Below are 26,667 nucleotides of genomic sequence, written 5' to 3'. Positions count from 1 at the left end.
CCTCAGACAGCCGCTTCCCTGAGGCAGGCGCGCGGTGCCGTTGCAGATGAGCAGGGCGAGGGCGGACGAGGAGGAGTACTGGCACAGCTCCAAGTTCCGGGCCTTCACCTTCGACGACGAGGATGACGAGCTGTCACAGGTAGGGTCCGGCCCCGGGTCCGCCGTGGCCCGATATGAGACTCCCCACCTCCGCCGTGGACGTCTCGGCCCGAGCCCTCGGCTCCGCGCTTCCCTGACGGTCTGTGCTTCGTGGGTGGGGTGGATGCTCGCCCGCCTCCTGCCCTGTGTGGAGGCCACTGAGGGCTCCCATCTCCTCCCCCTTCCCCCCCCCGGTAGCCCATCCGAAATTTCATTGGAACCGTGGTTCGTCGCCCGTGCACCAAACTGCGTCTCCTGCTGTTGAGCTGGCCGTATAGCTGTCTGTATAGGTGTCGGTGGCTTTTGGATTCCCAGGGGTGAGGAAGGGCTGCTGTGTCTGTTGAACACCTGCAGGTGTAAAATACCTCCTCCAGAAGAAGCAGTGGAAGCTGAAGAAGCTGTGTTCAAAGCTCAGGAGGGCGGTGGGGGTTGTTGTTTGAAGGTAATAGGAAACAAAGCGTACTCTGCAACACTAGTGGTCTTTATACGAGCTCTTTCTTTCATCCATAGCTAAAGGAATCCAAACGGGCAGTGAATAGCCTTCGGGATATCGTCGATGATGATGATGACGACCTTGAGAGGGTCAGCTGGAGCGGAGAACCTGTGGGAAGTAAGTGCATAAGTACTGCAAGTCATCCTTGCGACAGAGGGAGTTTAAAATTACAACTTCAGTCATGTCATTTAGTCGAGGTCAGGAGCACTACTTGCTATCTAATCCTGTATATCTAATCTAATTCTAGTCTCCTCAGGTCACATTGTGAGCCACTTTGATCTACCTGTGTGAATCCACTGGAAAAAAGCGAGTAGAATCCCAAGTTACATAAAGAAGAGGAGTGCAGACAAGTGGGGGGAAATCACTGTGTTTTTCCCAATATGTAGCCCAGCTTAGAGCAGATATTTCCAAGGTTATGGCTTGATATTCATCATGCTCAGCTGCCCTGCAGGATTCTGGGTGATCATTTCCTTCACACTGCTGCCTGAAATAGCACCATTTAAACTTCTCTGTGCTTTGTCCCACAGCACTTTAAGGAGATATTCTAAGGTTTAGTGTGTGTTTACATACTGACTCTTATGCTTGAAGTTTGAAAGGGAATTATAAGCATTAAGCAAATGCATTTCTAGGGATGATGGAATGAGCTCATGACCCACACACGATGCTGTCTGCTGCGCTTTGGAGTTCATGAGCCACAGAATATGTGGCACTTGCTAACCAGTGCCAAACTGAAAATTTACATCTGGATCACGCAGAGGACCTTCAAAGAGTCTGTTCTTCTTGTCCTATGCTGTAGCTCCTCCATCTGGTTCAGGCCTTTTCTTTTCCCACCCAAAGTCTCTACCTATCGGTTTTTATGCTCTCTCACCCTGTCCTAAAATGTGTGTTGTGCAGCTGTGTGAAAAGAAGCGAAAACCAAGTCTCGAACAAGCAGGAGGGAGACATTTGCATTGCCAGCAGCATATGTGCATTGATAGCTGTTTTGTCTGTGTGAGGAGGAAAACTGTCTTAGTTTTCTAGTGTTCAGGAAGGTATGTTCTTATGTTTCTGTGATTTGAAGTAAGCCAGCAATTCTCTGTCTTGCTCTTTGTCTTTAGAGCAAGGATTATTATGCTTTACCCCATACAACAACATATTGGGTTGTCTAGGCATTTTTTTATATAAGCCGTAACCAGCTGTACAATATTGCTGAAATCGACCATTTCTGGATGACAGTGCACAACTGTTTAACAAGCAGTATTACATGAGACTGGGATTCTGTGCACTGCATCTACTTAGTGCTGAGGGTCAAAGCTACCAGGATGTGCTAGTGCGGAACTGGCCAGGACACAGTTGGTAACATTCCTGCCATGCCATAAGATCATTCTTTATTGGTTTTCTCTTCCTTTGTTATAAATGACCTCTGTCTGCACATAGGTATCTCCTGGTCAATCAAAGAGACAGCCTCCAGCAGCACTAGCTCGCTGGAGGGCCGAGACTCCAGCCTACAGAAGGGCTCTTCCTCCTATGCTGCTTTTCCCAAACAAGTTTCCTCCTACTCCCTAAGCAGCCTATTCAAAGGTGAGGTTCCTCATATACAATATATGGACAAATAGGTTTTCCCTCAAGAGTGTCAAGAGGCAATTGTGTTATCTTATGTAAATTGTTTTTTCTTAAGTGTATTGCAAAACAGGGAAGCTCTGATCTCTCCTCAGTGTGGGAGTGTATCTTTCACTGGTCAGAAATTGGATACTGTCTTGTGCAGAACATCGTGTGCTCTTGTGATATGGGAGGGGGCTTTGGAGATTATGACTGCTTAAAAGCCAGGTTCCACAGAACAGCAAGGCACAGCACTGTACAGCAATCCATTTGCATGGTGGGAAAGAGCGGGCTACAAAGGGACTGGCTTGACCCATGTGGCCCTCATCTGATCTCCAGTGCTGTAGAGCAGACAGGTTGATTAGCCTTTATTTGGAGGTCAGCTGGCTGCTGTTGTTGTGCTTCAGCAAACACATGGTAGCATAGCTCGTTATGGGGGGAACTGTGCAGCAGGCGGTGGGGAGATTTATGCAGCTTGCATAAAGTTCAGCTCTATTGTCTCACAGCCAGACAACAAACCAGCTTTTACTTTGTCTGTCTTTCTCTGCGGTGTTTTTTTACTCTCAACTTTGATAATATAGTGATAATGAAAGGCAGCCAAATCTCAGCCCCGGTGAAGGAAGCTGTCCATGTTGCCATGGCCTAAGCAATGCTGTGTGCTTAAGCCTCTGCTCTGCAGGTAGAGGGGTGAATTCAGGCTCTCTAACCTCCCTCCCCTGGCCTCAGCAACAAGAGGGCAGATAGGGCCAGGGTGTGATATGGCTTGTGATGCCATAGACAACTTCAAATCCTTAAACTGCAAGCAGGTGAGCTCCAGCTGTGCTGGTGTAGTGTGAGTCACTCTACAGAATGGCTTGTTCTACAGTGTCACAGCTGCAGCGTGCAGTCTAGGCTAGTGTTCCCTCTGCAAGAGATATTGCTGGTGAAGAGACAGTCTCTCATGAGTGTTTGTTTTGATTTCAGGACGAAACAAACTTCCAAGTTTTCAGTCCCTTTCAGATGGTAAGTTTTTGAATCTGTGCCTCACTTTGGGAGGGGTGCAGATTTCTGTAAAAAAGGGAAGCATCACCTTCCTTATGTTGTGGAAAGGGAAACTGAATCATGGGTTGTTTGAAAGTCATTCAGCAAAGAAGCGAAAGAGTTGGCATGATGGTTTGGGGTAATCTGCTTATGTACAACTGGTGACTGTTGGGTTTAGAGCATCTTTGTATTGCCATTTGGTGCTTGAGTTTGAGTCTTCTGCCACAGAAACCAAGAAAAGGGTGTTTTTGGAAGTGGGCATGAATCAGGATTTTGATGTGCTACTCAGCTTTGCCTTTCCCTCTCAGCCCTCTCTGACACAGGAATCAAAAACTACGCCCCAGAGCTGCGCAAGCCAAAAGCTGACTACAAGGTAAGCAGCCTGTTTGTAGTGTGCTGCCAGGAGGACTTTCTGCTCTGTTGTTTTCATGGGAAGTGATTAATCGCTATTTCAGACAGCAGAGGGCAATGCAGGGAATAGGACAGGGAGCTGCAAAATGCAGCCTCACAGTAATTAAGGTGGTCTCTGGTTTTGCTCAGAAGTAGGGAGCTTTGCCGGGGGTCTTAGTTACTCCTTCTAATGAACAGCCTAGCAGTCTTTGTGAAAAGGATTTCTAATACTGTTTTGCCTGTAAGATGCTTTCATGCCTGGTCAGATGAATTGGCATCATGTGTGCCTTTTGAATTTTTTAAATCTTAAGGCTTCTAAATTTGTCATTCATGAATCACTTGGACAGCACAGAGAGAGTTGCACAGAGGTGGAGTTCCAGTTGGCAGGAGTGTTCTCCCGGATAGGCAGTGGTAGGTGTTGCAGAATCTAGTGAATTTGGGGACTGGGTGGATTCCTCCTGCCAGGTGTGAGGTTGTGGTTCTATGTCCTCAGGTCCAGCCAGTAACAGGACTGAGCACATATTCCCAGCAGATACAGACATGGACAATACTAACACAGCTGCCTACATGGATTAACATAGATAGTTTGATGGTTGGACTCGATGATCTTAAAAGTCTCTTCCAACCTAGATGATTCTATGACAGAAACCAATGCCTTTACCAAGAGACACATAAGCACACAACACGCGAGCCTGATCCTGAGCCTCCTTTCTGTCTGACCAGAATTGAATTCCACTAGTGGAACGTACACACACTCTATGTGTCTCTCCAGTAGCTGGTCTTAGACATCCAGTTTGTTTTGTTGCTGTATCACAGACCCCAGTCTCCTCCAGTTGCTGGCACCTGGACCCTTGGGCCCCTAGGGTTCATGGTCCCATTCTGGCTCCTGGTACTCAGACTGCTTATTCTACTCACTGGCTGGTTGAGCTTGAAGTTCACTAGCGTTCATACAAACACATACACTTGGAATAAAAAGCCCACCCACACAGAAGGTGGTTAAATATAGAATTTAATGAGAATAATAAGACAGATTGCGGTGATCCACTGCAGGGCTTAGTCAGACAGGCACACTAACTAGCCACTTGTTTAGACTTGGCTGGCACCCTGTGGCCCCTTTTCCCTCTATTTTCCCATCCTTGTTCCTGCCCAATTCATTTTGATCCCTCCCTTTCCCTGCTTTTTGTCTTTCCCTGTAACCTTCTGGAATAAGCCTCACGCATTTACACAACCCTCTTAAAACATCCCAGGATTCTCTTTTCCCTGTGTCTGATGCTAGGTCCTGTGTTTCTTTAGGGTTGCATGGTGTTTGGGGAAAGTGTCTTTGCTTTACTGTCTTGGAGGGTTTTACACAATGGATAATGACCTAATCTGTCTCATTTGATAGTGGCAAGGAGCAGCCAAGTCAGCGTGCTTGGATTGCAATGATTAGGTTACTGCGTTTTCTCCACCTGTCCTTGGCCATCTGATCCTCACCAGATTGGTGTGTTTATGTTGATTAGCCATTAATCACATAATCTAACAGGCAGTACTTCCTGAAAGCACAGCAGGAGAAATAATTGTGCCGTGTTGTGTTGTGTTCTGTGCCTGCAGAAGCAGCAAAGCAGGAAGGAGAAGGGTTGTACAGTCACTTAAAAGCAGGCAGGAGTATTGTAAGAGGGGTGGAACAAAGATGGGAAACTTAGTGGCAGCTTTGAACCAGTGTCCCGACAGGCTGAGGAGCTGCCTCTGGCCAAAGGTGCCGGAGGGACCCCTGGTGCTCAGGACATTTGACACTCGGCTATCTGTTGATTTGAGACTCGTATGCAGCGGTCCCCTAATAGGACTGGTTCAGCCCTTTTTTTCTTTAGATTTGGGTTTTCAATAAATCTTCAATGAATTTAAAATTCAGTGTCCTCAGAGCTGGTTCTGGTTACTCCCTTCCTCTCACTTTTTTTGAGGCAGAAGGCTGAATTACAACTGCTGGCTTGAGTGCTTCATAAAGACTTAGATGCCTTCTTGGAGTCTGAGTTTAGGAGTGGCTCAGGCCACCACCACTTTTTATCCAGTGCTTCCAGATTGTAGTGTCTGCAGGTTGTAGGGGAAGAACTTTGGTCATTGCAGCAGCATATTACCTTAAGATGGTCTCGCTACAGGCTTCAGTGCTTTTGTCACATTGCACTAGTCCTGTGTGACTCTCCAGGCACTTGCCTCAGGCTGTTGTCCCTGCATTCTCCGTGCTGCTGTGGAAGACTCGCCAGCAGAAGTCTGTCTGAATTGTAACAATAAACTGACTCCTTCCCCCTCAGTTTTGGGTTTGTCAGTTTTGCATGGTTTTTTTGGTTTTTTTTTTGTCCTTCTGAAAGCAACATTGGAGCTTTAATTTGTAAGGAGGACAACCTGTTGAAGTGCACTTCTTTATAAAGGATATGATGGCAGGCCTTCTTTAGGCAATAGAAATATTCTGTGTTAACTTTTGACTCTCTAGCTTCCCTCCCCACCAGCAACCTGAACCAGTGCAGGGACACTAGCCACCCTGGAGGAGCTGAATGATAAGTTTGAGAAGCTACACATGGGCCATCACTCTGATCCAGCACAAGTGGAAAGCAGCTTGGGGACTGCTGGCATGATCTGGCCTCTTGAGGCTCAAGAGCTCTTTATTTTTCTCGTGGCAGGACTACAGCAGTGACTGGAGCCCCAAAGATACAGTCAGGCGAATGCAGAGGGGCAAGGTAAGGACTTTCCGCTCCCACCTGCTTGCAAGGGAAGGAGGGTGGGTGGTCCTAAACTACTTTTCACTTCCCTGTGCTCCTGGGGTGTGTTCCGGGAGCAGGGAGGGAATCTGTGTTGCTTGCAGCATCTAGCAGGGACAGCGCTCTCCCTTCCTGGGGCTTTGCCAGGTGGCAGTGCTGGGATCACACTAGCTCAGGAGCAGCAGGAGACCTTCAGGGTTTTGTTGCGGTGTTTACTTGGGTCATTCCCTCAGCAGCCTAGCTGACAGGAGGTATCTGCAGTGCTGTGTCCCTCTCTACACTTTCTGCTCCCTGGGGCTGGGTTTATGGAAAAAATCTGAGGGTATGGAGCTTTACTTCCCTTCTTGGTGGCAAATGGAGGGACAAAGACAGAAGCAATCATGGTTACACTGGAGCTGGAATCTTAGTCTCAGCTGCCTCAGTTTGCAGTGATCACACAGGGAGCTTGTGGTTTTACTCTGCATATATCTTCCTAAAGGCTGAGGTGAACTAAAGGCTGAGAGAGGCCACAATTATGGGGTAAGAAGGGAGAAAGAGTCTTACAACTCTTCTTTTCTGGTCTGCTCCAAAGTAAGGGCCCTGCGGCGTTCCCTCCTCCTGTCAGGGCTGGTGGTTTGTGGTGTGCAAGGAAGTTTTGCCTTCTTGGTAAGGGTGTTTGTGCTGAATGTACAATGGCTGTTGCCTGGGCAATAATGAGGGCTAACTCTGCAACCCCTGTGGACAGATTCCCAGGGATCGTGCAGCACATGGCTTCAGCTAAATGAAGTTCTCTGTGGGTTGGGAGGACAGTTACTCATGTTGCTTAAGGGTTCATGGGGGAAGAATAGGTAGTATCTTGGGGGCTGGTTCAGCCTGGGGATTGTCTGATGTCCCATATGCCTACTTATACCTCTTCTGTCTCCAGGTGTGCTCTCTAGAGAGATTTCGCTCCCTGCAAGACAAGCTGGTGCTCTTGGATGAAGCTGTGGCAGGGCATGATGGGAATGTCATTACAGCTGTGAGTCCTGTTGGGGCCATATAGGGCTGGGAATTCCTGGGTGACACCACAGAGGGTGCTTGTGTGAATGCAGTCAGTTGGCCACCTAATCTTGCAAGATATGGGGTTGTTCTTTACTTAAAACCAGGAGGTTACTGAAAAGTGTCAAAGCTTAAGACTGGGAAGTTCCATATTCCTGCTGGCTTTTCTGCAACTCTGCAGAGTTCATGTCAGGTTAATAACAAGGAACCTGATCCTTCAGCCTTACAGATCTTTGCAGCAACTTCTTGAAGGTCGAGGTTTAGTCTGCTCATTGTAGCGCAGAATATTTGAGGGGCCTCTCCAGTTTCTCTGGCTTCCAAAGCATTAGACAGCAAATGGGACTTTGTCAGAGTTTCCCTCATCCAGGTCTTTTAAGCCCTTGGATCTCTCGTGGAAGAACTTTTCTTTGTAAATCTTGGTCCCACTTATTTAAGATCCAGAATAGGAGCTTAGGAAGGCATCCAGGCAGCTGTGGCCCTGGTGCACTGCTAGTCCTGTGTCTAGCAGATAGCAGAATTCATTTCAGTGCCATAAGAGCTGTGTCTTCAGAGGCCCTTTGCAAAAGCTTCCCCACGCCTTGACCAATTTGCTGTCTGTCTGTCATAAATCTGGTGAAGACTGATCTGGTCAGCTGAGAGCTGCCTCTCTGTGCTCACAGGTCCTGATATTCCTGAAACGGACGCTAAGGAGAGGTAAGTGTGACTGGGGCCAGGGTTTCTATAGTGTGTTTCAGTTAAGGGCAGAGGGGCGAATTCTTTCACTGGGTGCAAGTCACAAAGAGAGTATCTGGGGTATTGCTACTTTACTGAGCATGAAATACTTTTGCAGTGAGTGTAACATGGGAGGGGGGATGGTGATGCCCACACAAGCTCCAGAGAGGAGCTTTAAGCAGTAGCTTAGGTAGGTGGTAGTGGTGATGGGGTGAATGAAAAAGAATCTGTAGGGGTAACACACTGCTGTGAATTCAGCTTGCAGCCTAGTGAACAGATTCTCCTCCTGTGCTCTAGCCTCCAAGACTGTGCTTTGAGATGGGATAAGGTTGTTGAATCCTGCCAATGGCTTGCACCTCCAAGCACCTCTGGGCTTGGTAGTGCTAACTTACTTTAGCTGCCTGTACGTATCTCTCTCCTGTAGAGATCTTGTTTCGGGAACTGGAGGTGCGGCAGGTGGCCTTGTGTCATCTGATCCATTTCCTCAAAGAGACGGGTGAGCAGAAGTTGCTTCTGGATCTGCTCAGGTGAGGCTCTTGCCCAGCCTTGTGGTGGGGCTGAGCATGCTGCTAGGAACCTGCCTCCAAGTTAATGTTTGCTCATTCCCTTTTGCAGGTTCCTAGACAGGACTGAGGAAGTTGCTGTGAGTATTCCCAGGAGCAGAAGCTCCCTTTCCTCAGTGAAGAGGGAGTGTAGGGCAGGGGGAGGCTGTCTGCAGGGTGTCTCGTAGTCAGGCAAGAGCTTTGCATCCCCATTTTGCCTTCTCGAGTCCCATATCTCCCAAATCATGAGAACAGACTGCGCTTCTTTTCCCTCTCCCTCCAGCTGTCCCAGTACCGGGAGCATTTGAACATCCAGGATGTAGAAAAAAGGAGGGAATTTCTGAAAGGCTGCATTGGGTAAGAAAAAAGGCAAGAGGGTGGGAGGGATGCGGGTGCTTCACAGAAGGTGGTAGTAAAGAAAATTAGACCTCTGTCCCAGTGCTGCAGCTTATGTAGTTTGAGAGCTTATGTTCCTTTTGAGTTGTTGAGTGGGAGTGGGGTGTTGTAGACACAAGAGACCAGAGAGGAAGAATTTGTGGTGATCACCAGTCCAGTAGCTTTTGCTGCTACCTGAGGGCAAAGATGCTTCTGATCATTGACCCTTCAGGTTGTGAAGGATGAAAGCTTGGGTGCCTGAGCACTTGAGGAAATTGGTAGCATCAGCTTTAGGTTGTTCTGTGAGAGATGCCACATAATGTTTCCTTCTCTGGAGCCTGTCTAGGAGAGAGACAGTTGGAGAGGGCAGTGGGGCAGGAGCTTGAATACCTACTAGCCACTTGGGCTGGGGAGAATGGGAGGTGTTCCCCACATCTCTGTCTGTGGGGAGAATGTTTGGTAGAGAAGAGCATTCTTCTAAGTGTACTGTGTTAAGAGCTGCTGACAGTGTCTCCTTCCTCTGTGTCTGGCCAGGCTGCCATTTTCAGCTGAGGATACCTCCCACATCCAAGACCATTATACCCTGTTGGAGCGACAGATCATCATTGAGGTATGAAATCTTCCCTGCTGGTCAGGAGATGACTGGGACTAGCTGTGAGATCTCTATCTGTCCCTAACTTATACCACTTTGGATCTAACCAGCCTGCGCTAGCTCGTGTAGTTTGTTATCCAAGCTGCTTGCCAGCCATGCGTGTGAAATACCAGACCTGAGACTTCATGGCATGTTGAGGCTGTGCTCATGCTTTGCTGTCACAACACTCTCCCCAGGTCTCTACCCCACAGAGAGGTCAGGCAGTTGCCCTGGTTCATGTTCACCCTCTCTGTCTTTCTGTTTCCACAGGCCAATGATCGGCACTTGGAGTCGGCTGGGCAGTCAGAGATATTTCGGAAATATCCTCGCAAGGCTTCAATTCTCAATATGCCACTAGTGACCACCCTCTTCTATTCCTGTTTCTACCACTACACAGAGGCTGAGGTGAGGCTGATGTGGGAGAGAAGGGTTACATCTCATTCCTGTAGCCCTCAATATGTGGGGTCGTTAAGCCTGGGCGTGTTAAGGAAAGAAGGGGAGGGAGATCATATTTCATCCTTCCAAGAGCCCTAGAGGAACCCAGCTCCCCTTGTCCATCTGGGACCAGTTTGTAGTTTTCTTTTGTACTCTAGGTTGGGATATTCACCCTGGGACGGCCTGTCATGGTGTTGCCTCCTAGAAACCACTTTCTTTTACTTCTGGCTCCAAGGAGCTGGAATTGGCCCTTAATCCGATGAGGCTGAGGTGTGTGGTAAGGTGGTCTTGGAAGTGCTGGAGGTGCACCAGTTGAGGATGTAGGGGAAAACAAACCAAAGAGCTAATGGGGTGGGGTAGTTGTTGTCTTCTGTTAGCTATTTCCTCCTGTGGCACTGGCATGAGCAAAAAGCAGTAAAAACTAGGGGACATTGACCCTGTGCGAGGCATGTGCCTTACTATAGGTGTCTGAACCTCTCTCATGGCCTACTCTGCTGCATTTGCACTGACTTGTCTGCCCTCTCTAGGGAACATTCAGCAGCCCAACCAACCTGAAGAAAACATTTAAGGTATGTGAGTCTTTGGCTGTTGTGGCAGCACTAGCTGAAAATGTGGGCAGCCAAACTGTATTTAGCGAGGGGGGTGGGTGGGAGGAGTCTGAGGGGCTCAGCACTGAGGGAGGGAGGCATGGCGTCCTCCTTGAGCAGGGTCATTCTGGAGACCCAGAAAGGCAAGCGGGGGAGCCGTGTGGAGGCTTTCACTGCTGCACCCTGGCTGCAGCAGCACTTGCAAATCCCCACCTCCTGCTTTCTGCAGCGCTGGCCCTGGCCTGAGGCAGCATCTCGCCTCCTTGCCTGGCTGTTGGTGTGCGTCCTGACAGTGCTGGGGGCAGATGTCATTCCTGTCCAACCCACACAGGCCTTCTGAGCTGTGCTAGTGCTCTGACTGCAGCTTCCTGCCTTGCAGATTCCTGATAAGCAGTATGTGCTGACTGCCCTCGCTGCCCGTGCCAAGCTGCGAGCCTGGGATGATGTAGATGCCCTCTTCACCACCAAGGTGAGCTGTGGAAAGTCTTGCTGGGGACTCAGTTCCAAGTACTGGTATCTGCTACTGTTAGCTGGCTTGTTCTGGAGTTACTGGACAGACTGGTTTTATTTCAGTAGAGCCCAGCACCTCTGCTGGAGGGTGTTGCAATATGTTCCTTCTCTCCCTGCCTAAGACCTCTTCTGGGCCTGGCTTGGCTGCAGCAACAAGGTCAGAGAAGGGGGATGCCCGTGTGCTCTGTTACCAAAGGCTTTACAGCCAACCTGCACCCAGCCCCTGCATGAAGGACTCTGCTAGTGGTGCATGTGGTGGCTGGTGGCATACGTTGCTGGCACTGGGAAAAAACATTTTCTTGTGGCTGGAGGGATTGCCCTTTCAGATTAACGTAGGGTTTGGCACTCATTTCAGAATTGGCTGGGCTACACCAAGAAGAAGGCACCTATTGGCTTCCACCGGGTGGTGGAGATCTTGCAGAGGAACAATGCTCCTGTACAGGTGAGCAAGGAACTGCTGCTTATGTCTTGCTGCTCTTTGTTGGGATTTGGGGTTTGAATGATTCCCCAAGTGAGCTACTTCTTAGATGAGAATGGGAGGACAGCTTGCCAAGCTGCTGACTCTGCCAGGTGGGTGCAGCACTCAGCTGAGCGACCCATGCATCAACAGGAGGTGTGGGTGCTAGTGAGGGCTGGGTCCTAGGTCTAACTGCAAGAGGGACATCGAGCCTAGAGTTGTCTGGGAGCTCTCTCCTCACAGTGCATTGCCACCTTTGTTTGCTACGTTTACTTTGCTTATGCTTGATCTGGCTGGTGATAGCTAACCAGATCCACAGAAACGAGGTAGCCTTGGACTCTGAGCTTTGTGAGCAATGCTTTACTGCCTCTGGGGTCCTGAGCAGTCTTGTCCTGGTCACTTGTTGCCTTAGGAAGGAAGGGGTCAAGTCTGTGTGACAAGCGACAGGCTGAGACACTGGGTCTGTTTACCCTGGAGAAGAGAAGACTGAGAGGGGATCTTATCTATGCTTATAAATGTCTAAAGGGTGGGTGTCAAGAGGATGAGGCCAGACTCTCTTCAGTGATGCCTGGCAACAGGACAAGGGGCAACAGGCACAAGCTGGAACACAGGAAATTCCATCTCAACATGAGGAAAAACTTCTTTACTTTGAGGGTGACAGAGCACTGGAACAGGCTGCCCAGAGAGGCTGTGGAGTCTCCTTCTCTGGAGATAATTCAAACCCTGCCTGGGTGCGATCCTGTCTAACCTGTTCTAGGTGAACCTGCTTTGGCAGGGGGGTTGGACTACATGATCTCCAAAGGTCCCTTCCAACCCCTACCATTCTGTGATACTATGGCCTTGAAAGGTTTTGTGACTGGGGTGAGAGAATGAGGCAGGAGGTACCTGCAGAAGGGAGCTGAGACACTCTTCCTTCTCTCACAGGTGCTGCAGGAGTATGTGCGCCTGGTGGAGGATGTGGAGACACGGTTGAACCTTGCCACCAAATACAAGTGCCACGATGTCGTCATTGAGGTAGGTCCCTCCTGTGTGTGTGAAGAGGTGGAACAAGAGCCTGCTTTTTCTCCCTAGCTTTCTTGTGCTCTGCCACATGCCACTGCTGTCATGTGCCTGGAGGGGTTTGTTTATCCCTGTGGCCTGGGAGCAGTGATACGGTTCCCAGTGGAAGCCAAGTGAGCCCATGTGTGATTCCTAATATTTGTGCTGTGGAATTGTGCTGTGGGTGGGAACTTGAGGGGGGACTGAAGAGTTGCCCGGCTCATCTTCAGGGCCACATCTAACTGTGAAAGCTGGGTGCTGGTTTTGCTGTTTATCTAGACATACAGGGATCTAAAGGATCGCATCCAGTTGACCGCATACAAATGCAAGGTGGAGCGAGGCTCTGCAGAAGAAGATAAGATAAACAGCATTCTCAACAACATGGTAAGAAATGCCTACTTTTTCTTCCAGAGACTCTAATCAGAAACAGCTATAGATTAGGTGTGGCCTTTTTACATACTTTTAATCCCTGCTGGGAAGCTAATCTTACATTTGGGATTGCATTCAGTGTAGGAATGAAGGGTGAAACTGATAGAATTAGCACCCTCTGGCCATAGTTGTCCTTGTCAGGGATTGGGACTCACTAACTTGGTCCCTGAGGGATCTGTTCAACACTGACGTTAGTCATGTCTCGTTCTCTCTTTTAGCAAATCCGATGGAAGAACTGAGCACCTGTGAAGCAGCCTGCTTGGCCATTGCTGTGCCAGTGGAAGAGGAAACTGCAAAACCCAGTGCAGTGCCAACAGAGCAACTCTGTTACTACTCATTGCATGATCAACGTTCGTCAGTGACAGTGGGTGCCCGTGGCTTGTGGTACAGTGGCATGCAGGCTGCTTGAAGGCAGTTGCTCCAGTGCAGCCAGCGAAACCATGGTACTGATCCACCAGGGTTGATTCTTTTTGGAATCTGATTCTCTTTGACTTGGCTGTAAGCCAGCCATAGCTTTTGTTTACGGGGGGGAAGTTGCTGGGCACAGCAAGGTTGCGTTTGCTCTGGGTGGTACCTGGGCTTGTTCTTGCCCGGTCTGACTGACAGGTCAGTCAGACTTGTGAGGGTCTCCACCAGCCAGTGCTGAGCAGTCCCTGTAACACTCAAGCTGGCTTGAGCATCACCAGTCATGGCTGTGGCTGGAATAAAGCCTACTGGACTGTGTTCTCCCTGCATCAGAGTGTGTCAGGGGAAAAGGACCAGCTGCACCTTAAAGCTCTTTTTTTTTTTTTTTTGTTGGTTTATTCTGGCTCACCTTAGGAAAAGAGGTGTTGTATGAACTCCTGCAGAGAGCCAGGACAGCAGCCCCTGCCAGTATCCTTGTGCTGGCACTCTGCAGCTCTTGGAAGATCCCTTTAGCAGGGAAGAACAGGCACCTAGTGTGGAGCTGGTCAGAGCCCTGCTGGGTTGGATGGAGAGCAAGGAGGGACCCCTCTCAGCGGGCCCAAGCCTGCTGGCCCCAGCAGCTCTTTACTCTGAAAGTGTTTTGCCAGGAAGGATTGAATTGCACTTTCTCAGAAACACAACTCCTCAGGCAACTGCTGGCTTCATCCTTCCAGACCTCACTTCAATTCCTTAAATAAAGCTGTCTCTTTCTCCTTGGGCTGTTTATTTCCTTCCCACACTGAGCACTTTGTCACTCTGTTTGCTAATCCTGTGCAATTTATCACACCTCCCACAAAGTGAGTATGCAGGGTGTTTTCTCAGGTCCTGAAAAGCAGAGTGTGTGTCACCATGGAGTGGCTTTGCTTGCAGCAGTACCTTATTTCACACCTTCAATGCCATCATCACAGATGGATTAATGTTAATGTTGTAGGAGTTTGCTGCTGCAAGGGTGGGCACGGAAAGGTGAAGGTCACATGTAGTGATGTACTAGTCTGAGGGCAGGTTTGGGTTCCAGCCTCCCTGCTGCACTGTACTCATTTTTTTTTCCGTTGGTGGTTGTTTTTTTTTTCATTCTTACAAAATCATTTAGGTTGGAAGGGACCTCTTGATCATCTAATCCAATCCTACTCAAGCAAGGTCACCTGGAACAGGCAGACCAGGACTGGGTCTATTTGGGTTTTCAGTTTCTCCACAGCTGGAGACAACTTGGCTTCTGTGGGCAACCTATGCCTGAATTTGACTACACTTACAGTAAAGAGGTGTTTTCTTGTCTACAGATGGACTCTCACTTTTCAGATTTTGTGCACTGCCTCTTGTCATCACTGGGCACCACTGAAAAGAATCTGTGTCCCTTTTCTTCATTCCCTCATCAGATACTTACACACATTGAGAAGATCCCCCCCTGAGCCTTCTCCAGGTTGAACAGTCTAGCTCTTGGCCTCTCCTCAAACAAGAGATGCTCCAGTTCCCCTAGTCATCTTAGTGGCCCTTTGCTGGACTTTCTCCAGTGTACCCATGTCTCTTTTGTATTAAGGAGCCCAGAACTGGACACGGCACTGTGGATTTAGAGAGGAAGACTCACCTTCCTTAACCTGCTGGCAACATTCATCCTAAGGCAACTCAGGATGCTCTCGGCTAGGGGGAGGTTTGCTGCCAGGCTCTCCCACATGCCCCAGGTCAGGACGTTGCCTGGTTGTAGGAGTTGGAATGGTGTCACTGGTTGGGATTTATGTCAGGGAGCAATGGGAGAAGCTGAACATACCCTTGGAGGAATCTGACGAAGCCATAAAATAAATATTTACGCCTGTGTTTTCCAAGTGTGGGTCCTGGATGCTCCTCTTGTGGTATGACCAGTGATACAGATGTAGAAGGAGATGTGTAAGTCCAGCAGCAGGGGAGCTGTGATCTGGCTGTGCCTACTGATCCCCTGACCGCGGTGTCCAGTTTGCAGGATGCAGTGCTTCTGCTTCCGCGCAGGCTGCGGCTGGTGACGAGTGCAAGACAGCATTCCAACTGCTTGTGATGGGGCATGGAGTCATTTGGCTGAGGGCACTTCAGCCTAGTTGGTGCCTCTCGCCCCGTGGGAGCTTTGCCCAAGTCAGGTGAGCTGCAGAGACCTTTAGGGAACAGGCCGCTTTTTGCCTCTCTCCATCTTCAAGGCAGGTTTCTGATACACTGAAGCATCCTCCGGGTTCCATCAGGGGACACAAGTAATTCAGACAGCTCAGCAGTGTCCTACTCTGGCCAAGAGCACTGTATATTTGCCTCACAGGAGGCTAAATGGTGCACCAAGCTGTCCTCTGCTGCAGCAGGCAGGGCTGGGAGGTGCTGCTCCAGCCACCTCTAAACCCCCAGCACCTTTGCTGGCTGAAACACCACCTACTTAGCAAAGCAGGGAATCAGCTGCTCTGGTTTTCAGAGCTTTCTGGGCTAGTCGTACTCACTCTGTTATTGTGATGATGGCCTCGTGCCTCTGAAAGCAGCCCTGCAGCTCTCTCTAAGCAGTAAGGCAGGTCCTGGGCAAGGGTCCCCACACCTGGCCGCTGCTGAGCTGGCCACGCCATGCCAACTTAAAGCAAATATGCGCGGGCAGAAGGAGCTGAGAGACTGCTCAGGTGTGGAGGGCAAAAGGCAGAGTATTAACGTAGTAAAGCTGAGGGCAAATGCAAAAATAGCTTTGAACTGGAAAACTGAACGACTTGCTGAAGGTTTGATTTTTCTTATACTTCCAGCCCAGGAGCAGCTCCAATGAAGCCTGTCCCAAGCGCTGTGCCAGCAGCTTACAGGTGGCTGGGCTTTAAAGTCCAGCTGGGACTTGCGTAGCAGAGAAATGCAGTATCAGAGAAAGCACGGGTTCAGACATCCACTGATGCACCTTGTTCTCGGTGGCTGTGTTGCATGTGGGGACCAGCCACTTTTCTAGGTCCTGTGTTGGCAAGGAAAAACCCTGAGAAGGGCTGGGGTCTCACATTGCAGGTACAACTTTGGCAGGGGCTGGGATGTACTGCAATGCTGTGTGGGTGGAGGTCGTGTCCCTTTTCTAAATCCTTGCTGCTGATGCTTGTCCTTCTGGGTCAAGATGTGGGACATTACAGAGCCTTTCAAGTCCTCTCAGGCTGATGAAGCAGTAGAAGGTGAAGAGGCTGTGATGTATCTGACAAGGTGCCGCAAGGGGCTGGCAGTGAACGTGTGTGCCCGTGCCATCTTCTTCTGCAAACTTCTCCGTGACCTCAGGTGAGGTGGAAGCAAGCTCCTCGCTGTCGGTAAAATGTGCCGGCTGGGTGACACAGTCATGTCAGGGAGAAAGGTTGATGTGCCAAGCTCTTCCCAAACTACTGCATCTTTACTGAGCTAAAACGTGATACAGGCACATGACCGGTCACTCTGGTGTTGGTCTAAACAGCATGAATGTGTCACTGGGAGGACTGGGGAAGGTGACTCGTCTCTGCAGGGAGTTTCTTGCATGGTCCACACCAGCTCTGTATAAAGTTAAGCATTATGTAGGTATTCCTACACAATGCTACAATTTGTTAGTTTTTTATCTTGTTATGCATGGTTAAAAACTCGCCTACTGTGTATACCCACACTTGTTGGTTACTGAATATCTGCATTTGTATAAATTCACTGTCAGTCAGTCTTAAATCATTTGGACTAGTTTTCCCCTAAGAAAACCAGGGAATGGAGATTGTCTCTAGCACCAAATTGGGGTTTCATCACAGAAAAAGTGTTGGGCGTAGTGCCCAACACTTGTGATTTGTTCCTGCCACTAGTCTATATGATTTATAATAAGCCAATCGTCCTCCACTAGCAGGTGCTGTCCCACGTCCCTTCTCAGCAGCAGCCTCTGCTGTCACTACTCCATCCTCCTCACGCTGACTTGTTCCTGAGCTTTGCCATCGTGTGGGTTGGTGTGTCTGCCAAGTATCAGCTCTCAATTGCTGAACTACTTTACAGCTAGTGGCCAGTTAGCCTCAGCATGGGTGGTGTGTTTTGGGATGGGGACACCATGCTCCCTGGGGCCTAGCCCTGCTCCCTGGGGTCTAGCCCCAAGCCCCGCGGATGTTGTACATGCCAGGCTGCAGCCATCAGCCTCTGCCTCTCTGGCAATCCCACTGGAGAGCAGCGGTGAGAGTTGGGTTCAATGCAAGGAGTGGGATTGGGATGTGCTATCTGGACACGTCCCTTCCTGGAAGAGTAGGACCGCGTGTGGTCTAGGGAAACCATGGCTCGTGCTGAGCTGATGCCAGCTTCTCTGCTTCCCCAGGCAGAGTGGGAGTGAGAAGGGTTTGACCACTTTGTTGGGGAACAGCCGCAGCCGCAGCCTGAAGGTTGGGATTGCTGGCAGGGGCCACCTTGGCTCGAGAGCTCCTGATGCTGAGCTAGGCTCTGAGCCCCAGCATCTGTGTTTCCACCAGGCACCCTGAGAGTCTGCATAAGTGCTCCCCAGCCTGGGCCTGGAATTGGGACTTTTAACTGAACTTTTTTCATAGCACTTCAGTCAGAATTCACTAAATAATGTTTTTCTGCCAAAAATATTGAAGGTATGGAAACTCAAGATTTTTTATTGGGAAGCAGAGGATGCTGTTGTAGAAAAGATCTTTGTTTGGTTGGAAACCCACTGTCCACCAAACATTAATTTAGTTGTTTGCTTTATTTTACCAGTCCCATCTGAGTGTGGTGGAGACATTCTTTGAACCGGCTAGTTCAAGGCCCATTTTAGCTTAGCCTCCCCCATTTTTGTGGCTTTTCAAAATTCTTCTTGTCATTTGCCAAGAGCCTTGTCAGTGACTGAGGTTGCAGGTTGTTAAATATTCACCCAACAGAGAAAACATCTGAAAACGGTGATGTCCCTCTCCTTGTTTCATGGCTGCAGGGTCAGTTGTAGCAGACAAGCTTCTCGCTGGGCTCTGCACGCCCAGCCAGCAGAGGAGACCAGCCTGCAGCATTACAGCATCTTTGCATACAAACTGTTCAGCTGCCCCAACACTTACATAAAACAAGACAAGTGGGGAGAACGGTGCTCCAGGGAGATGATTGGAACAATAAAATCCTCATTCTAATCACCTCAGGGCAGAGAGGAAGCAGGGATTATTAAATGGCTTTTTATAGATCTTGAAAACTAGCCAGATCCCAAGGCTCGGCTGTTTCAGCTAAAGGCTTTAGATCAGCCTGCGTGAACTGGGGCCAGGCAGCTGAGGCAGCGGAGATCTCTGCATGTTTATTCCTGGCAGAGAGGTTGCCTCCTCCATGTCACTCTGCTGCTGCCCTTTGCCATGTAGGAAAGGGGACAGGCAGCAGCCAAAGTCCCTCCATCCCACTTTGGGCAGGCAGCCAGGGATCCCTGCCTAGGAGCAGTGGTTTGTGTCTCACCTGCAATGCGGCAGAACACAGGTAACCATGCAGGTGGTGTCCGGAGGTGCTGGTCAGTCACCTGTGCTGGTTCTGTGGACTCTTGAGTCCCTTTCTCCTTGGTTATTGCAGCAGACCTGCAGAAGCAGGGGCTCATGTGCTTTTACGACAATGCTCAGCTGGTGGCCTGAGCAGATGTTGCGTTCCTCTGCTGCCTCCCATCGCACATGCTGTCCATCTGCTCTGTTCTTCAGCCTGCCATCCAGAAACCTGCACTGTGTGTAGCCTTGTCACCACTGTCCCTCTCTTCAGGTAAAATGGACCACGTCATTTCAGAGCCTGGATATGCTGCTGTCATTTAGGACCTCATGGGGCAAGCACAGTATGTGTGCTCTTCTTGCCTTTCACAATTTTATTGTGAAACATCAATGCAAACCTTGTCACTTGGTGACTTCAGCGAGTCCCCAACTGCTGGACTCATGGGAACACTTTAGAGTTTCAGCTTTCTGTTTGTCTAGAGGAAGTCGTAGACTTTGTGGCTATAAACCTGAAAACACGATCAAAAGGAGTTGAGGGAGCTCCAGATCAAACACAATGCTGGCACTGAAACTCAGCTCCTGCCAGGGCCTCAGATTATCGCTGCAAGATAACCTGTTGTGAGACAGAGCAGGAAACAAAGTGCAAAGAAGCAGCCTGCAGTCTCCGGGGTGGGAAAAGCAAACCCAGTGTGCTGTGTTTCACTTCAAGCTGCTGCCGTAGCTCTCCTGAGGGCTCTGAGTGCAGGGGTATGAGCTGTACCCCCGCTCCTGATCCCTGGGGGTGTCCAGACTCTGCAGTCAGGCCAGTCCTGGCCTTCTGTCAAGGTGACCAGCGAGGCACCAAAGGTGATGCTGTTCTTCATGCTTTGGGTAAGGCTGTTTACTAGTAAAAGGTTTGCAGATCCTGCAAAGGATAACTGCTTCCTCCTCCTTACCAGCTAAACCCAGTTTCTCCCCCATCAGCTAAACCTGGGTAATGCTGGCTGTTGATTGCAGGACTGAGAGAGGGCAGACAAATAGTGGGGATCCAGCTGGAGAGGGTAGAGGAGAAGAAAAAAATAGGAGAGACCCTGTTTGAGGGAATCTGTCTTCAGTGGGGAGGGACCTGAACCTTGATGTTCCTGTGCTGCTGCAGTTGTGGTATGACCTATGCGTACTGGGGGAGAAAGTGCGAGGGATGATTTTTAAACAACACCCCCCGCCCCCTTCTTTTTTTTAAACAGACCACTACATGGCAAAATTAACAATCCTACTGTGGCCATATCTCTATTGGCAGTATTAAGGCCCATGGATTAACTTTAACATGCGGCAATGAGGGTCCATCAAATAGGAAGAACCTTTCTAGCCGGTTAAGATGGCTATTGGAAAGGAGTCGTTATAAGAAACATTAATGGGATGAATCCCAGTGAACTGTTGACTCAGCCATGAATGGTGCAGTGGGATATTCCCTGCGGCTTCCTCCGAGTTTCCCTCAAGCAGGACCTTAAAACCCCTACGGTTTTAAGGTGGGTAAGAAACATTTTAAGGTGAGTAAAAACCTACCGGCGTTTCCGGACACCTGCTCTGCCGCAGCAGCGCAGCCCGGGCTCTCCGGGAGCATCCTCTCCCTCTCCCGGTCCGCTCCGCTTTCAGGTTGAAGCAACTCCTTTGCGACAGTGCCATCGTGAGGTCGCAGTACCGGTGCTCTGGCCAAGGAGCCCATCGACGAGTCGGGGGCGAAGGGGACAATCCCGGCGGCGCTGCGAGACCCTGCAGCTGTGCGGGCACTGCTCCCCTGCAGTCCCCCAGGTAAAAACTCTCTTTCTGCTTAAACTTGGTAGCAGTTGTTCTGAGGAGCTGCGCTCAGCGGTTCCCCTGCCTGTACGATTCAAGGCTGGGTTTGGGCTGGCAATAGTTCTGGGAGTTAGGAGTGCAGCGTGGGGAAGAAAACCCTCCTAGAGAAAATCTGCCACTGTACAGCCAGAGCTGGAGCGGACACAGTGTGTATGGAAGGCAGCAGTCATGCAAACATGGATGGGCAAAATGAGGCAGTGTGTGTCTCCTTCACCGGTTTCTCTGAATAGCGCCCCGGGGGTCACCCTTTCTTTCAGCAGCACTGCTTTCCATATACCTGCCACCAGTTTCTGAAGAGCTACCATTTCCCTTCGTGAAACCATAAAAGCTCTGAGGCTAAATCAGCGAGCGGGAGCTGAGATATGCTTTCTGAGCAAGAACACAGTACAAAATCTTTTCCTCTTCCCTTGGGCACAACTTCTGTTTCCATGGATATGCTGTTCCTATTGCCAACTGCTACCTCTGTCCATCGCAATTTTGTTACACACTTCTGCGTGCCCTTCTAATTCTTGAGTTGCTGAATGCTCTTAAAGCAGTTACAGCGCTCACCATGCCATGATGGCTGAATGGGTATATGACTTTATATGCAACCTGTAAAGGACTCCTGTTTACTCGATGAGAATGAGCTACAGAAAATACAAGCTATACTAGACTTGTTACTATTAATTTCAGCATCCCTCACCTAAAATGATTCTAGATCAGAGGTTTCAAATAAACCAGCTCTGATTGATTGCCAATGCAATTCTTCCCAGAAGTGAGAGATGAGAGTATCTCTTCACACCTGTGTGCACACTGGTAATTGACATTTGATTTTTTCTGTCCTGAAGGGAAAATAAGAGTCAATGCTAAATGGCTGGTGGCCATTTTCTACACAGCCCTGAACAGCAGCACGTGGCAGAGCCTGCATCACCACAAGGTACTGAAATTACTCAATGACCTCTGTTTTCCTGAACGCTGCCCCATCTGTGCAGGGCAGAAAACTTCCTGCCCACGGTTTGTGTACAAGAGTTTTGTCAGCAGAGGTTTTGGCTCTTCAGTGACTCAAGAGGAGTAAGTAAAGGGCTGAATGCTGAAGCACTGCTTGTCTGGGCTTCCTCTTGCTCTGAAACTTCCCTCATCCTGCAGCTGAAGCACGGGCTGTCTTGTGTTGGAAGGTGCTGAACTGTATGTTGCCCTTAGGACCACATACTTGCCAGGGAAGATTACCTTAGATAATGTGTTAGCAATAAAAGACCTGGACTATCATCCCTGGGTTATTTTGTCCCTGGTTCCTGTTTGGCTACTTATCAGGGTTGTCTGAAGCCACTGATCAGGACTGGGGTATTGGACGCAGAAAAAAATAAATCCTGTGGGAGTATCTAGAGAGGAAAGTTCTTACGGGTAACAAACTTAAGGTAGTTGATGGACTAGACTATTGAGGATGTTAAGTCAGGGGAACACTGCTTGAGGGGAAGAACTGCTTGTGTAGGATTGTTCTAGAGCCATTAGGCTCAGTTTTGCTCCACATGGCAGAGTAATGCCTGGGACACTTTAGATTCAAGTCTCTGAATCTGTTTCTCAAAGACCCAAGAAAGAGACATTGAAGAAAACCATTATCTGTTAAATTATGAGCAAGCTGCTTCAGACTGTTATTGCTTATAAATATTTTTCCTTGTTCTCTCTTCCTAGAACCTTTCCCTGGTTTGACCTGACAGCTGCACAACCGAGAGAGTCTCCCTTTACCCAGCTGCCAGAAAGAGTGAGCTTGTCTGGTGCCATCTTGCTCTACCGTACCAGGCATCCTTTGGAGGGTGGCTTACAAAGCAATGTGGGCTGATCAGCACCAAGAGATCTCTTACTTCAGCTGTAGTGAAGCCTGGTGTGACATTGGATGACAAGTCTCCATTCTCCGCAGCTGCTTCCGACATGTTCTTAGAAACCCCAGAGGAAACTGCTGACTATGATTCTAAATCCTCATAAACTATAACAAAGCCCATGGCAGAATGCTTTGCTGAGATCTCATCTCAGCCCCCTCATGGGACTGAGGGGTACAAGAATGAGCACTGTTCACTCTTGGACTCTTTAAAATATTCTAGCCAATAACCCTATGTATACACCTGCTTCTGCAGGTTTCACCCTCTAGGCTGTTCAGCAAACTTGCTTCTCCCTGGCTGCCTGAATATTGCTTTATCTTGGTCTGAATTTGCTTATTACAGTTATCTTGGCCTGCAAACTGCTTTAGTTTCACTGGGTTGCAGTTTCAACAGAAAATTGAATTACAAAATCAAATTACAGTTACTTTGTAGTGGCTACAGCTTTGGCATAGCCACTAAATAGGATTGGGTCTGGGTTTTTTTTGTTTTGGTTTGGTTTTTTATTATTTTTCCATGGGGAATCTCAAGGAAGCCGTTGATGCCAGACAAAATAGTAATGATTTAGTCAGGAGCACGCTTTCTGTTGAGGCAGGCTTTAATCAGCACTTATTTAATCAGCACTTTCCTTGCTGGTGATAAAGCACCCCACCACCACAGATTACGTGATACTTCCTTCAAGGAAAAAGGACCTAACTGGATATTCTGTCCAAATCCACCCAGGAAAAAGCATTTTTTTATTCCATACATTCTCTAGTTCTGCTTACAGTATTCTGTTATACTTCCTGCCATCATCTATCATCTGTGTCAGTGCTCTTTACTATGACAAACCACTGCCTGGTTTTGCCTCACAGGAAATAATTTCTGTGGTGAGGCCTGGATTAGTTGTGCATGTTGTAACTAGGCCCCTCACTTAATTACAACCACCAACAGCAGCTGGCACCACACCTGTATACGAGTTATTGTATATGCCATTTATCTTACATCTGGACTTTACAGTGAGCCCAGTCTGCAGACACTAAAGCCTGGGAGAAATCTATTCACTTAAGCCGCAGGGAAGTTGTTAGCAATCACTGGTAATTAAAATATGTCTACAATTGGTATTTGTTTTTTTCAATCAACTGTGAAGCAGAAGTGAAAGACAGACAGTGGTACAGTCTGATTTATAGCTTCTGCTTCACTTAGTTCCTGGAAGCAAATGAAGGATCGCAGCAAAGAGCTAATGTGTGGGGGGGTGTTTGCTGTCATCAAATGGCTAAGAGCTGCAACAGCCTTTTCTATAATCAGGACAAGGTGGAACTGTACCTCCTCGGACAAGCTGCAAGGTATATTCTGCTGTCCCTGCTAGCCTTCTTACAAAGGTGGAAGTGCAATGTGAGTCTCTAATCCTGCCTCTGGGTGCCCTGTGATACAGGGAGAGCATCTGCTTCTACCCCAGTCTGGGCTCGTTGCAAAGGAGGAACTGTAGTATAGGGCTCCAGTCCTGCCTCTTGGACAAACTGTGAGAAAGTGAGGGCATCTGCTTTCTCTCCTGATCGGGACTTTCGCTCCAGGAAGAGACCCACGTTGTCTCTGTATGGGAGGGCAATGGACCTGTTGAAGAGAGGCTCCTCAACCCCCAGCAACTCTCGCACGTGTCGTGAAATCTCCTGAAATACAAGACAACATACCAAAAATTCTCATTTCACAGGGCAACAGCTAATACCATTCATTCTGTGTGAGAGCAGCAGGAAAAAGAAGTGAATTTCTGAAATTTGGAACAGTTTCACACTTGAACTTGCAACTTGAGAGGGATCTGAACCCAGGAGCCTTGTGTGACATTGTAAAAGGAGAGCAGACTGCTCATTCTCTAGATTTACTGTGGGGGGTGGCATCACATCTGGTCTCTTAGTGGTACAAATAGGTTTGCTTTCCTTTTTGCACTTGCAGAACAAACAAGTTATGGGTGAATGAGCTGAAGTCTATCCTGCCTAATGCAAAAACATTGTTGTTTGCTAAGTTATATTGTAAACAACAGAGCCTATACACAGAAGAGGTGGAAAAACTAATTAAACCAATCAGCCATACTGTTCATTAAGAAAATGATGGGTGACTGGCTGTCTGAGCCAGCTGGACCTGGAACTGAGCCTTGCCATTATTTTTGAAGCCACTTCTGAGAATGTAACCTTCTGATTCCATGATTTGACTGAAGCTTTGAAATACAATTCACAGGTTTTAATGATCTTTCACAGCATTTGCTCAAAACCTTCCCCCAACTTTGGCTTGACTCTGAAGAGCAGTACTGTACTTTGTGTGATATCAAAAGAACACTGGACTAGTATTTTCAGTGGGTTTGATATTTAAAATACCAGTACAGTGGCATTAAAACCAGCAGTAACTTCACTTGTCCATGCTGTGTGGCTTCCACATAATCCACTGTGTAGTTCTCTACCAAACTGCCATTTCCCCTAAATTGCAAAAAGTTTCTATCTCACTGAGCTGATGCTATCACATTTATTTCTATAGTAACTATCTCAGTTTCGACTGTTCACAGCCTTTCATTAACATTTCTTGTTGGGAAGCTGATGTGCCCGGGATTATGGCCTTAACTTTGCACCTGCTCTAGTAGACACTTCCTGAAAGACCCACAGGGCCACATCCTGCTCAGAGCTCTGTATGCTTGGATTCTATCAGAGTAAAGTTCTTTAAAACACAAATAACTAGCAGGATAGAGCATAATCTTCAAGAACACCTACGTTCCACTGAAGTCTGTGAGATGTTCCCAATTCACTTGCAGGCTTTGGAAAACATTACAGAGACAGTCTCACTTCCAAGCTTGCTGCAGTATGCTGGCCACTGCTTATCCTAGCCCTGAGGAATTTCAGTTTCTACAGGAGCAATGAGTTATAGTTGGTATCTGTAACCTGTGGCTTAGTGTTTCTCAGCAGTTAAACTACCACCATATATAACCTCTATATCCTAATGCAAGGGTGAGGCTTACAAAACCTATAAAATTCTTGCACCTTTGCTAAGTGTGAATGACTATAAAGGCTGTATCTTATACTAGAGATACTCTTGAAGGGCTGCTGTCGGAAAAACTGTGTTCTCCTCCAACCAACAGGCAAAGTCATGGGACTCGCCAATGTTTTTAGTGGCATATTTAGTTTCAAACAAACAGTTAAGATTGTGCAGCCAGACAGAACTGTGGTGAAATTGCTTTTTGGTGCTCTAGAATAAAACAAATAGTGTTCATACGCTAGTCATTGGAGCATAAAGATTTTTCTCTTTTCCTGGTTATTTGAACTTCTACCTTGTGTCTTCTGGGAAAAGCAACTTTAAATCATGATGCAAAACAAATGATTTGGCTCTGTAAATGCAGCCCTGAGTCCCTCTGTGGTTTCCATTAGGGAGGGGAAGGAGGGTAATGAAATTGAAGTCAACTTCCTTATTTTCTGAACCTTCAGGAAGGTTTGGAAGGCTAGACTGTAGCCCCAAACTTCAGTCTAGTTAGCTTAACTATCAGTGTTTGTTAAAGAAAGTATGTAGGTTTGGAAGGAAAATAACCAGACAATTACATGTTTATAAAATGAGAAAGCGAGGAGATACTGTTTGTGTTCAGCAAAGTGTAAAACGTGAAAGTAATAATGAGTTGCCCTTCTGCTGCTTGAGATTGGTGGCTCAATTGCTGCAGGTTAAATCTGAGGAGATTTTTAGAAGTTCTACAAATCACTAAGTGGAAAATTACTGAAAAGAAATTCTGAGGGATATCTAAGAAAGGCGCATGCATCTTGCTGAGCAGTTTCATGGGGCAAGAGGAGCAACACAGGCTTAAAGAAAGGCTAAGCACTTAGGATGCACTTACGGTGTCCCAGAGAAGAGGCCTGCAATCTCCAGCCAGCTAAGGATTTCTATTTGAAAAGACTCAAGAAATGTAACTGTTTGGCTGAACAAATTTGGTTGTCCAGTTTCAGGCTCGCTCTTTGAATAAGCAATCTGCCTGGGCGGACAGCCCATATAGCCTAGCTGGCTTGCAAGAAGGAAGGGTCAGAGCTGGGCTCGGAGGGGCTGCGGAAGGAGCTCGGGGACCCGCAGCC

At 48.3% G+C, this 26,667-nt stretch overlaps 2 protein-coding genes across 2 annotated transcripts; both read left to right on the top strand.

The window, feature by feature from the left end:
• The first annotated feature begins 26 nt into the window (after positions 1-26).
• Positions 27-13,777, top strand: VIPAS39 (VPS33B interacting protein, apical-basolateral polarity regulator, spe-39 homolog). The gene is made up of 19 exons (XM_009886993.1): positions 27-139; positions 649-748; positions 2,048-2,191; positions 3,173-3,211; positions 3,538-3,602; positions 6,271-6,327; positions 7,253-7,345; positions 8,025-8,058; positions 8,501-8,603; positions 8,692-8,719; positions 8,902-8,975; positions 9,528-9,603; positions 9,895-10,029; positions 10,587-10,628; positions 11,026-11,115; positions 11,512-11,598; positions 12,538-12,627; positions 12,931-13,035; positions 13,299-13,777. The coding sequence occupies exons 1-19, from the start codon at positions 47-49 to the stop codon at positions 13,317-13,319; spliced, it is 1,476 nt and encodes a 491-aa protein (XP_009885295.1). The 5' UTR covers positions 27-46; the 3' UTR covers positions 13,320-13,777.
• A 2,826-nt stretch (positions 13,778-16,603) lies between these two features.
• Positions 16,604-22,703, top strand: NOXRED1 (NADP-dependent oxidoreductase domain containing 1). The gene is given in 10 exon segments (XM_009886991.1): positions 16,604-16,758; positions 17,789-17,887; positions 17,889-17,954; positions 19,004-19,140; positions 19,143-19,185; positions 20,544-20,604; positions 20,606-20,699; positions 21,572-21,794; positions 22,413-22,471; positions 22,474-22,703. Coding segments are annotated over 10 exon segments (1,167 nt in total).
• The last annotated feature ends 3,964 nt before the right edge of the window (positions 22,704-26,667 follow it).

This window comes from Charadrius vociferus, unplaced genomic scaffold (assembly GCF_000708025.1).
Source record: "Charadrius vociferus isolate BGI_N301 unplaced genomic scaffold, ASM70802v2 scaffold14, whole genome shotgun sequence".
NCBI classification, from domain to species: Eukaryota; Metazoa; Chordata; class Aves; order Charadriiformes; family Charadriidae; genus Charadrius; species Charadrius vociferus.
Note: the sequence above shows the minus strand (reverse complement) of the source record. Positions and strands in the feature narration are given on the sequence as shown.

Coding starts and splice junctions, on each gene's coding strand:
- VIPAS39 (XM_009886993.1), top strand. CDS start 47: ATGAGCAGGGCGAGGGCGGACGAGGAGGAGTACTGGCACAGCTCCAAG. Junction 2,192..3,172: donor CCTAAGCAGCCTATTCAAAG/GTGAGGTTCCTC, acceptor TTTTGATTTCAG/GACGAAACAAACTTCCAAGT. Junction 8,976..9,527: donor TTTCTGAAAGGCTGCATTGG/GTAAGAAAAAAG, acceptor GTGTCTGGCCAG/GCTGCCATTTTCAGCTGAGG.